Source organism: Bos grunniens, chromosome 13 (assembly GCF_055505025.1).
Source record: "Bos grunniens cultivar Pamir isolate PY7600 chromosome 13, Bosgru_T2T1.0, whole genome shotgun sequence".
NCBI classification, from domain to species: Eukaryota; Metazoa; Chordata; class Mammalia; order Artiodactyla; family Bovidae; genus Bos; species Bos grunniens.
The window spans coordinates 35,545,205-35,557,784 of record NC_141177.1 but is presented as its reverse complement, the minus strand read 5'-3'; the positions used below and the strand labels follow the sequence as shown (position 1 = coordinate 35,557,784).

The 12,580-nt window shown below is 43.3% G+C and overlaps 1 protein-coding gene across 11 annotated transcripts in view; it reads left to right on the top strand.

Annotated features, from left to right (window-relative positions):
• Positions 1-12,580, top strand: part of SHLD1 (shieldin complex subunit 1) — a 117,020-nt gene that overhangs the window by 72,691 nt on the left and 31,749 nt on the right. For 2 of the 11 annotated variants that reach the window (XM_086333453.1, XM_086333451.1), the window contains exons 3-5: positions 3,029-3,114; positions 3,238-3,327; positions 5,269-5,531. The exons of 5 other annotated variants lie outside the window; for them this stretch is intronic. In XM_086333453.1, the coding sequence (XP_086189579.1) occupies positions 3,029-3,114; positions 3,238-3,279 (128 nt within the window). In that variant the 3' untranslated portion in view covers positions 3,280-3,327; positions 5,269-5,531. Of the gene's footprint in view, positions 1-3,028; positions 3,115-3,237; positions 3,328-5,268; positions 5,532-12,580 lie in introns of those variants that run through there. 4 more of the 11 variants (XM_086333452.1, XM_086333450.1, XM_086333456.1 and 1 more) reach the window with 2 other exon arrangements.

Sequence of the window (12,580 nt, the reverse complement as noted above, 5' to 3'; positions counted from 1 at the left end):
TGCCTCATCCCATGATGATGTCTTTTAACTCCTACGGTGCCAGCTTTCCCTGAGCCCCAGACACGTACACTCACCTACCTACTCCATAGCTCTAGATGGGCATCTAATAAGCACCTCAAACTTCGGTTCAAATAGAACTCTTGATCCCCTTCAAACAGATGAACAAACAGCTCAACCTCTCACCTAATTGTCTTCTCTTTACCCAGTTCCTCAGTCCTCAAACCTATCCTCTGTGTCCAATACAAGCTGTCCCACAGGCTCTATCTCCCAAATATGTTCCAAGTATGGCAGCGTCTCTCCACCTCCATCACTCCACCCATGCAAGCCGCCATCTTACACTGACTCTGCAGTAGCTTCCTAACTAATCTCCAGTCCCTTTCTTGCCCTCCTTAATTCACTCTCCATTGGCACCCAGAGCAACCTGTTCCTAAACTGTCAGTTCTGCCACTTAACTCTCCTACTGAAACGCTTCCAGTGCACTTTGGACGTAATCCAAGTATCTTCCATTGGCCTCTGGGCCCCACGTGATCTGGCCTCTCCCTGCCTGGGTATATCCCCTCCTCCTTACCCACTTCTGACCATACACAAGCTCATCCCCACCTCTCAGATTTTGCACTTTTAGGTCCTTTAGCCTGCAATGTTCTTCCACTGGAACATGTTTTGTTCCCTCATTTCCTGCAGATCTCTGCTCAAATATGACTTTCCCAGGAGCCTTTTTGGCCCACCCCCTCCATCCTGGCCTTCCCATCCACATCGTTCTCTATCCCCTTCCTCTGCTTTATCTTTCTTCCTGGGGTTTTTCACGGTCTCCAGTTAAAGTCTCTGCTCACTTATTTTCTGTTTTACCAGGGGGTACATAAGCTCCATGAGAGTAAGCACTTTATTTCTCTTATTCACTGCTGAATTGTCAGTATCTAGAATTAATGCCTGACACAAAGCAGCTACTCAAGAAATTTGTGTTAAGTGATGATTGAATTAATATTCATCTTCTACCATAATTGAAGAACTATGTTTTAAACACTGCAGTAGAGATCTGGGATGAGTTATTAACCTGTGTGTCTACTTTTTTCCTTGATCTAAAGTGTCATTTTCTAAATGAAGCAGTAGCAATGTAGAATCTACAAGATTCAGCCCAAGTTACCACAAGAATCTAATGCCTACAGCTATCTACTGCCTAGTTTTGCCCTTTGGTCGAAAGAACTGGAGGTGCTGCTCTGTACACTGGCTGTCAAATATAGTTTAAAGTGGACTGGAATTTTGACATGAATTTTACCCATGATCATGGCTTAAGTGAAATGAACCTCTTCGTGGAAAAGGAGAGGGCTTAGGGAATCAAGTGAGTTGAAAACAAGTGGTAACTGAAAGAGAAATATTACCAGTCATTGAAAAGAAATTAAAAGAGATCTGGATTCAATATTTTTAAATAGATCAGAAACATAAGAAACAGATTTATTTAAAATTATATACATTGGTATATAAATTGACCAAGTGTGTAAGTCGCTCAGTTGTGCCCAGCTCTTTGTGACCCCATGGACTGCAGCCCACCAGGCTCCTCTGTCCATGGGATTTTCCAGGCAAACATACTGGAGTGGATTGCCATTTCCTTCTCCATAAATTGACCATGCTGCTGCTAAGTCTCTTCAGTCGTGTCTGATTCTGTGTGACCCCATAGACGGCAGCCCACCAGGCTCCCCCTCCCTGGGATTCTCAAGGCAAGAACACTGGAGTGGGTTGCCATTTCCTTCTCCAATGCGAGAAAGTGAAAAGAGAAAGTGAAGTCACTCAGTCGTGTCCGACTCTTAGGGACCCTATGGACTGCAGCCCACCAGGCTCCTCTGTCCATGGGATTTTCCAAGCAAGAACACTGGAGTGGGTTGCCATTGCCTTCTCCAAAATTGACCATATCCAGCCTAAGAAAAAGATCTCTTTCCCAAACTGAGATTTTTAAGGGAATATGTACCTATAGAAGAATTTAATGATGAAATCTCCACTACAGTGTGGATTGAAGTGTGTTTTCGCAACTGCTGCGGTCATCAGAGGCCTTATCTTCCTTTTCAAAACCACCTGATTGCTAGCATATTGTAAATGGGGAGTCAGTGCCCTTGTGGGGTCTTAAGAATGATGTCCACACAGCCACACTCTGAGATGCGTATGAAATGAGAGGGTTTATTATACTCACAGTGCTAGAGGAGAGAGGCCCTCAGGCTGGGCAGGAGGCCATGTGGGAGGAGCACTCAGGGAGCAGACTCAACAAGCAGGTCCGGGGCTGAGAACGAATGAGCACCAAGGGTCAGGTACGGTTCCCACACAAGTGAAAGGTGTGAAGGGATTTTATTGGTGTGTTTGAATGTCACTTGGTCACAGTCAAGGGAGGGCAAGAAGGGACCAGCCTTGTCACACTTGCATCTGGTTGCCTGGCAGGTGCTTGCAGTCTGTGCTCGGGGGTGTTGAGGCATCAGGAAAATAGGAAGGTTTAATAGTTGGCAATACAATCAACTAAAGCACATCCCTGTCAAAGTCCTTTATGGAATCTCCCATTATACCCCAAAGAGAGGATGTTCTTCTTTAAAACAAATCAGCAGATTGAACCTGAAAGGATAAATATTCACAGTAGTGTAGGTTTTCCTGGCTCCTGTTAATATGAATGTATGGAACATTCCTGATTAACCAGTGCCATGTGCCAACTGCCTCCTCTTGCAAGTTGAGTGTACACACAGTCATGGCAACCTGCCTTAATGTAGAGGAAACAACCGCAGAAACGGATTGTTCTCTGCAGCCCCATCTTTCCTGTGCCTGGAACCCCACCTGAGGATGTTCAGGAAGAACAGAATAAAGGAGAGGCCCATCAGTGCAGTCAGCAGCTATAGTCTGACACCCACCGTGTGGCTGCAGGCCCCATCGTGTGGCTGCAGACTGCAACAAGTTTCTAAGAACTTGTTATTGCACTCATCCTTACTATGTCGCCACCCACCGGGCATATGAAAAGTCTGGTTAGGGAGTATTTTCTCTTCCTCTCTTTCTCTCTTAGGAAAGGAAAGTGGTTGCTGTGGAAGTTATTTGAGCAAGGATCGACTGAAGCGACGCAGCAGCAGCAGCAGCAGCAGAGTTAAGATGGTGAGATGCCATTTAAAAGAAGTCATGGGATGTGCCCTGTTACACATCGCAGAGCACGGTTGATTTCATGACCTCATCTGCTGCAGGAGACTCGAAACAAACAAATTGTTGTTGTTGTTTTAGGCGCTGAGTTGTGTCCGACTCTTGCGACTCCATAAACTGTAGCCCACCAGGCTCCACTGTCTATGGGATTTCCCAGGCAAGAATACTGAAGTGAGTTGCCATTCCCTTTTCCAGGGGATCTCCTGACTCAGGGATTGAACCCACATCTCCTGCATTGGTAGATGGATTCTTTACCACTGGGCAACCTGGGAAGCCCTAAACAAACATCATTGACTAATATTTTCCTTACTGTGTAAGTTTGTTCTGCAAACTGGTTATTATTCATCTGAGTGTGTTGAAATCATAGTTTTCATTTTCTGGACCAGTAGGGGTTGAGATGTGAGTGCTATTGGAAGCTCCCCTGGGCTGGAGGAAGGAAGCGGCTGCCCGCAGGGCACAAGGCACACAGCCACGCTGTGTGAGAGGCCCAAGGCCAGCTGGTGTGCAGGGCTTTTCTTTGCCTTCATTGGTTGTGAACTTGGCCACAGGTTATTTTTCAGATTTCTCTTTTGGTTCTCTGTTGGTGTTTGATCAAGTCATTTATTCTTTTCAGATGGTAACAAAATATAACTAAACTCTCAGTTGTTGAAGGTCCTACAGGAAAAAGTATCTAATCTTATCAACTCTAACCATAATTCTCCTTTTTCCATATTGAAATAACTATGTGATATGTGTTTTGATAATGTGAGGTTTCTTAAGAACATAAAATTATTATGGTTTTATGAGAAAACTGTTTTTTTTTTTTAATGGCCACATCACAAGGCTGGCACGATCTCAGTTCCCTAACCAGGGATTGAACCTAGGCCCTCGGCAGTGAAAGCCCAGGATCCTAACCACTAGGCAACCAGGGAATTTCCAACTGACTAATTTATTTGGACATGGTCATTTTTTATTTTTTTAGGATTTCTGCCCAGGATTCTACATTGTCACTGAGGCAGAGTTCGCATAGGGTTACAAGATTTTCTTCAGTAGCCTTACTTCAGCAGTCTACCCAGATGGCTTTCCTCAGAGTTTTTACCACCATTGTCTTGCCTTCTCCAGGGTCTGGAATTCTGAAGTGTCCTTTTCTGCCAGGCAGAGCAGTCAGTCTAGCACAGAGGTTGAGAACATGACTCTGGCACTAGACTTGCCTGGATTTAAATTCGAGCTTCACCACTTACTAGTTTGGCATGCCTTATTAGGAAGTTCTAAGAGTTAAGTGAGCTTTGTTAGAGCCTGTGGAATCATGCCTGGCACATGGCAGGGCTCACGTAAGTGCTGTGGCCTATGGCCAGTCTGGCATCCCACCTCCCTGACTCTTCTCCGTCATCATGACCTTCCATGGTCCTCTCCTTCTGCCACAAGCTTCTCCCTCTCTGCATTTGCCTGTGATGCCTTCCTCAGTCACCTTCCAGTTTCCTTGCTGCATGACTGCACTAGTTCAAGTCCTGGTGAGGAACAGATAATTCAACCCAACCAGATAATCTGAGGAAAGCTTACTAAAGCTGTGAGCAAGGGTGAGGAAACCACAGGGGAGGCACGGCCAGGGCCTGAGAGCTGTGGTAGGTGGGCTGAGTTGTGAGCTTAGAGGAGGGATGTGGTCAGCCCATGACAACCACCCAGGAAGGGAGCCAGGGAAGTGGTCCCATTTCACCTTTCTCCCTCCTTGCATCTCCTGCCAGGCCTCCCTTTGGTTCTCAACCCCAAGGCAGAGGGCAAGAGTGCCCATCTGTGCAGTCCATGTGGTCAGCCTCCTGAGGCAGAGCAGGATGGAGCCAGCTAAAGAGTGCATCTAGACCAGAGGGTGGGTGGAAAATGTCCGCATAGCGCCCGTGGTCCCTCTGCTCTGCAGCTCCCACGTGGCCCTGAGTCATGGTGCCTTGTTGTCTGGCCCATATCCATCTCTCCACACATAAACCCTCCTGTCTCTGCCCTCATACCCAGCACTCTGGTCCCCTCCCCTGCCACTTGACCAGTCTGCTGGCTGCCCATAAAACATGCCATGACCTGTGTACCATGTTTAAACTTTTCATGCTCATTTGCTTTCTCAGGAGTGCTCTTCCCTCCTCCTAGGTCTGGAGAAGTGCTGCATCTTCACTGCGTCTGGCCCGGATATCCTTGCTTGTTCTCTGCAGTCTTCCCCTGCCTCCAGTTAGATTCCCTTACAGCCTCATTACAAGGGCAGTTCATGTTGTGGTGTGCAGGGTTGTTTGTGGGACCACGTGCTCTGTAGACTTGATTTTCCACTCTTCGAACAGAGACCGCACCATGCTCAACTCTGCATTCCTTTGTGGGACCTCCAAGTAGTTGAAATAAAAACAAGCGCTCACAGGGAACTCTGCTCAATGTTATGTGGCAGCCTGGATGGGAGGGGAGTTTAGGGGAGAATGGATATATGTCTATGTGTGGCTGAGTCCCTTCGCTATTCACCTGAAACTATCCGAACATTGTTAACTGGCTATCAGTTCAGTTCAGTCGCTCAGTCGTGTCCGACTCTTTGCGACCCCATGAATCGCAGCACGCCAGGCCTCCCTGTCCATCACCAACTCCCGGAGTTCACCCAGACTCACGTCCATCAAGTCAGTGATGCCATCCAGCCATCTCATCCTCTGTTGTCCCCTTCTCCTCCTGCCCCCAATCCCTCCCAGCATCAGAGTCTTTTCCAGTGAGTCAACTCTTCACATGAGGCAGCCAAAGTACTGGAGTTTCAGCTTTAGCATCATTCCTTCCAAAGAAATCCCAGGGCTGATCTCCTTCAGAATGGACTGGTTGGATCTCCTTGCAGTCCAAGGGACTCTCAAGAGTCTTTTCCACACCACAGTTCAAAAGCATCAATTCTTCAGCACTCAGCTTTCTTCATAGTCCAACTCTCACATCCATACATGACCACTGGAAAAACCATAGCCTTGACTAGACGGACCTTTGTTGGCAAAGTAATGTCTCTGCTTTTTAATATGCTATCTAGATTGGTCATAACTTTCCTTCCAAGGAGTAAGCGTCTTTTAATTTCGTGGCTGCAGTCACCATCTGCAGTGATTTTGGAGCCCCCAAAAATAAAGTCTGACACTGTTTCCACTGTTTCCCCATCTATTTCCCATGAAATAATGGGACCAGATGCCATGATCTTCATTTTCTGAATGTTGAATTTTAAGCCAACTTTTTCACTCTCCTCTTTCACCTTCATCAAGAGGCTTTTGAGTTCCTCTTCACTTTCTGCCATAAGGGTGGTGTCATCTGCATATCTGAGATGTATAATTGGTATAATTGGCTATACCCCAAAACAAAATAAAAAGTTTTTTAAAAAGTGCTCAAAAAATTAGTTATATTGAAATGACTAAGGAAAAGATGCAATAAATATCACCTAGATACAGATGCCATTAGTTATGAATAATGGATTTAGTATATTTATCACCTGGTTAACTCTCCTATGTCATATATAACCAAGTCCATCTCCAACCCCATTTCCCTACAGTATCCAGATTTAGTTGCTGTAATATTCTCTGGGACACCCTATATGTCACTTGTTAGAATTTATCTGTGGAATTACTTATTCCTTGTTTGCCTGGTGGGCTGCAGTCCATGGGGTCACTAAGGGTTGGACACGACTGAGCAACTTCACTTTCACTTTTCACTTTCATGCATTGGAGAAGGAAACGGCAACCCACTCCAGTGTTCTTGCCTGGAGAATCCCAGGGATGGAGGAGCCTGGGGGGCTACTGTCTGTGGGGTCGCACAGAGTTGGACATGATTGAAGTGTCTTAGCAGCAGCTATATCTTTAGCTCCATGAGGGCTTTATCTGTGTCGTTCATCACAGAATCTCCAGGCTGTAGGACAGAGTACGGTACATAATTGATCCTTCACAAATATTTGTTGAATGAATAAACATATTGGTCACAGTACTCTGTGGCATGTTGTAATCTCAGGAGGCCAGCAGAGTAGGGATTCTAGGTGCCATGGAAGGATCCATGAAGTTCCTTTCCATACTCTTCGAGTCATTCCTCACTGCTTTAAGGGGTCATTTCCGTATGACCCCACTCTCCCATCAGTAGAGCAACCACCCTTTTTACTTGAATGGGAGCAGATCTTGTACCAAGAACAAATTATTTTTTCCTTCAATATTCATAGGGATTACTGGGGGAAATTTATTTCCCTGAAATTATTCTATTTCTCATTTCTCTTATTGTATTTGTTTGTAGTTTCATTTGATGGTACCAAGCAAAATATATTTGATTGTTATTTGAACCATTTCAACCCTACTCAGTAATACTAAAAATATGTAGTAATCATTAGCAGGTCTTATAATTGAACATTGGCATCATTTTACATTATTCACTACTGTAATAGTCTAACCAGATTTTCTTACGAATGAATGACTTCAGGGAGTTCTTTTTAAAGGTCACAAGTGATGTTTGATAACCTGAAAAAGACTGATTTTTTGAAACAAGTAGCAACACAGCCTGGAAGCCTTAATTTGTTTAAGTCCTATCATTGCTCAATAATCTTGTCATCTGGTATTTTCCCAAGGTTTAATATAACAACAACAACAAAAAAATGTTCTGGAAAAGAAATTAAACTTGGAGTTTGAGATAATAGAGCTCATATGAAGCATATATACTGGAAATATTTTTTAAGACTCAAAAGCAAAATAAAAAGCAATTAGTTAGGAGGGACCATCTAAGTAGGACTGTCTAAGTGAAAACCTGTAAAAATTGCACAGATGGACTTCATAAATTTTGAAATTAATAACTCTGGGGCTCCACTGTAACAGGTTTTTAGTGGTACATCTGTTGCAAACTAATTGCCTCTTTTCTGCCTGATAACTGAAGTTTATATTTGGGGCTTTTGCAATAGAAGCAGTTAAAAGCTCAACATTGTCATGTTTTTCCATTAATTTACCAGTGAGTGGTTGGGTTTATACAGATAATTTGATTTATTTTGAAGATAATTGTAATTATAAGTTTGTTTTACTAGACAGCTTGTCCTTTATAATATAATTTGCCTTTAACAACAGTGCAATTTCATCTGCCCTTCTTAGTTTTAACAGCCTTTTCTTTAGGAAAAAATAAATGTTGGCAATGTCTATGAAGATGATATTCTTAAGGTAGATGAAAATAGAGTGGTTTGAGGGCTCACCATCTTCAGAACAGGCCAAACCAGAGTCAGGCCCTTCACTCTCATATATGCTATGACACCTACTTTCAGGATTTCTAAAAACTGAACATTTGTATACTCTGTAACCCAGCAGTTCCACTCTCAGATACATGTGTGTCTCATTCATTCAGAGAAACCACTGAGCTACCAAGTTGAAACCACTTCAACTTAGCTGTGATCATTTGTGGAGAACCATGGGAATTTATCCAAATCCCCATTTCTTTTAGGAGCTGGGTCTGGAGTCCTGGTTCAGTGAATTCTTTATGGCACCTCTGACTCTGTTCTTACAAGCTCTGATTACAGCGGTCATCAGAAGAACGTGATTTAGCATTTTATAGTGCTCTCGGTGTTGGGGTTTTTTTTTTTTTTTTAATATCTTTCTTGACTACAAGTTTGTTGAGGACAACAGCTCCACCAGGGTCTTTTGTTTCTCTACGTAGGGTCAGGCATTTGGTGCACATTTAGTAAATATTTGAGGGAAATTCCCTGGCTGTTTAGTGGTTAAGACTATGCTTCCAATGCAGGGGGTCCAGGTTCCGTCCCTGATTGGGGAACTAAGATCCCACATGCCTCAGTGTACCGCCAAAAAAAAGAACACTTAGTAAATATTTGACAAATGACTGTTGTCATTGAAGAGATAGGAAGATGAACAGAGACCATGCCTGAGCCAGAGCAAGCATTTGCTTTTAAGTGATAGCAGTTGTGTTGCTTCCTTTGAGTTGTCTCAATTTGATTTCGTTAATCCCTTTGATCTCTCTGTTTAAACATTTTCTTGTTTACATGTTTACTGTAGAAGATGGAAAATATAAAAAACACAAAAAAGAAACTCTTGCTATTTTGCTATATTATCTTCTTTTGCTTTTCTTCTAATGCATTGCTTTCAAGTTTCCTGTCCTCCTCTCCCCCTCCTTTTTTTTTAAATTTCCTAAGAGTAATGGAAATAAGTCTAGGAGAGACTACTCTACATTTCTAAAGAATTCTTGGATAGAGTAGAGGCTGCATGTGTTTCTGTTTTGGTTTTCTTTACTCTCCATGTGTGAAGGGGTAGCTTAGATGAAGTGCTGGGCCATAGAAGAGTATGTCATGATATTTAACTCAAGCTTCTTCTTATCCACTGCTTTATTTTTGAGGTCAGCATTGCTGGTGGGTGCATTATACTCCAAATTACTGAAAAGACATAGAGTTCTTCCAGGATAGCATTATTCTGCTTACTAAAATACTTAATAGTATTGTTCTCAGTCTCATCCTGAAAGCAGGATGAGATCTTTTAGATTTTTTAGATTTCAACATCTTTTAGCCCTTAACATCCCATTAATCCTAGTTCTCTGCTCAAGAATCTTAGAGAAGGTCTACTTCTCCAGGTTGAGGTTTCTAGGCACTTGTCTCAGTCTGTACTGTTCTTTGTTTCTGGAACCAGTTGGTCATTGCCTTCCCTTCCCTTGTGCTGTGTGGCTGACGGGTCTGTCCTCCTGCCATACCTGGAGCTCCCACTCCCCACCCGTCATTCCCCTGGGTGTACGCACCATACAGTGCTCTCAGTCATGTCCGACTCTTTGAAACCCCCTGGATTGCAGCATACCAGGCTTCCCTTTCCCTCACTCTCTCTCAGAGTTTGCTCAAACTTATGTCCATTGAGTCAATGGTGCCATCCAACCATCTCATTCTCTATCACCCCCTTCTCCTCCTGCCCTCAGTCTTTCCCAGCATCAGGGCTTTTCCAGTGAGTCAGTTCTTGGCATCAGGTGGCCAAAGTATTGGAGCTTCAGCTTCAGCATCAGTCCTTCCAATGAATATTCAGGGTTGATTGCCTTTAGGATGGACTGGTTTGATCTCCTTGCTGTCCAAGGGACTCTCAAGATACAGTGTTTTACACTTTCTTTTTTCTCTTAAAATTGTCCTAAAAATAGACTCTTCTGCTTCAGTTTTTTTCCTTCAGATTCCTCTGAGTTTTGTCCCAAGTTTCTTTTTAGATTCTTAAAGTATTTAAATTATACTCATTTAAATGAGATTGTTCATTGGTAAGAAAAATCACGCCTCTAACTCTGACAGACAGTTTCTTTTGACCTTTAAAATAACTTAATGGGAACACGGTTTGTTCAGCTCAGCTCTGCTTAGGGGGGTCTCATGACATTTGCATCATCTCTAAGCTTCTGCTTCACCCTGTTATTATAAATGGTTGTCCTGAACAGAGTCCATCTAATATGGGTCCTGTGGTGTGTGTGTGAGAGAGACAGAGAAATACACACACACACACACAACATTATAGAAAAGTTAGTTCTTGTGGAAATAGTTACAGAAAAGAGAAAAAGGTTAAAGATTGGATTTGCACCATTATCATTTCTGTTTTGTCTAACCCTTGACCTGAGTGGCCCTACTGTTCTTTGTCTGGAACCCCATTCACCTAAGATGTGCCTGCTATTCTTGGCACTGAGGAGACAAAACTTCACGTGTGTTTACATTTGATTCCCTTCATCTTTGTGACCCATGGAATGCAGATATCTGCTTAAGGGTGAATTCATACATGTGGTGTTTATGCCCTCATTGTCAGGAAGGTGGTGCTCAGTTTTGGGGAAAGCAGATTGGGAGCTACTATTCAAGCCCAAGCCCTCTGGAGGCCAGAACAGAACCACCTGCCAGGAGGAAGATTTATGGTGGTGTTTTCCCTCACCCAGGATGGGTGGTTCTCCTATCCTGTATACAACTTTACAAACTTAAGGGAAAAAAATTGACAGTGAAACTAATTGTGTGTAACTTTAGAAAAGGAATCATTATCCAATTAGGTTACATTCTAATTTGACTGATTCTTTTAATAAAATAGTTTTTTTTAACTAAAATAGTATACAGTCATTATAGAAAACAATCTACAGAATGTAGAAGATGAGGAGAGCAACAATAAAGAAAATGAGAATCATTGTTTATCAGGTGTCTGGCCTGCTCTGCTTCCTTCCATCCTCCAGGTCAGACACTGTTCCACAAAGGTCTACAGTAAAAAGACTTGCCTTAAAAAAAAAAAAAAAAAAAGACTTACCTTATGCTTTTAACACCGCCACCTTGAACTTCAAGCCCCTTTTTTATGAACACTTACTACCCTCTCTCTGGACACGGGTGGTATTTCTGCAGACACAGTTTGGAAAACAAGAGAGGTTCAACTAGTCACACAGCCGGCCAGGGCCTGAGCTGGAGCCAGACACAGTTGCCTCCCTCTACCCACCACCAGCTTACCAGATTCTTCCCAATACTTGTTTTGATGATGTTTTGAGATTGTTCTTTAGCATTAAAATCTAGAGCAGTATATGAATGCATTCTGTTTTATTCACTAAAACCATTTTCCCCAGGCTTGTGTGGGGCACATGTACCACAATATCTAGGACAGTGTCTCTGTCTCTAGGGAGCCACAGTCAGATAAGAAAAGAGCTATGCACAGGCCTTCAGCAGATGTGGAAGAACCACTGGGTGCTGTGTACTCGACCCTGGGGCTGTGGCGTGGGCGGGTCAGTTTTGCCTGGGAACCTGTGTGGGCTTCATAGAGGATGGAGCACAGGGACTCCAAGAAGCAACCGAGCCTCTGGATAGAGAAAGCCAGCAAGGGGAGAGTCAAGACTGAGTTTGGCAGCCTTGTGGACAGCAGGGCTTTTAGCAGGGTGTCTGGTGGAGAAGCACAGATGGTGTTTAATGTCAGCTCTGAGTCACCCTTTGAAATTGCACAAGTTCAAGGGGAAGGATCTGGAAATTCTCCAGCACATTATTTGACCTTCCAGTCTCTCAGTAACCATTTGGTGTCCAGCTCATAAGTGGAAGTTCTCTGCAAAATCGTGTCATACAGGAAAAGTCAAAGAATAATTTCAAGAAGGTAGTTCTTATGCCTTAGTCTGTTTACCAGAGGGTTTATTCCCCTCCCTTAAAATACTTTTTACTAGTGCATTGCCACCACCCAGCTTTGACAAAGACCCAGGTTCTGTGGATTCTCAATTCTTGCCCCATCTCCAGGAATGACTAAATGAAGGTTAAATAAAACTTCAAAAGCAGGGCCAGAAGATACTGAGCTTTTGAATGTGATAGTGCTTAAGATGGAAAATATATTTTCTGTCTAGTTTTTTTTTGTTGTTGCCTTGGCAACTGGTTGGGGTTTTTTTTTTTAAGCTTTTGATTTTTCTCAAAAACGTGAGCTGCTTCCTTTGATTTAGCTCAGATGTGTGAACAGATTTATATCTCATTCAGTGTTGCTAGTGTGTT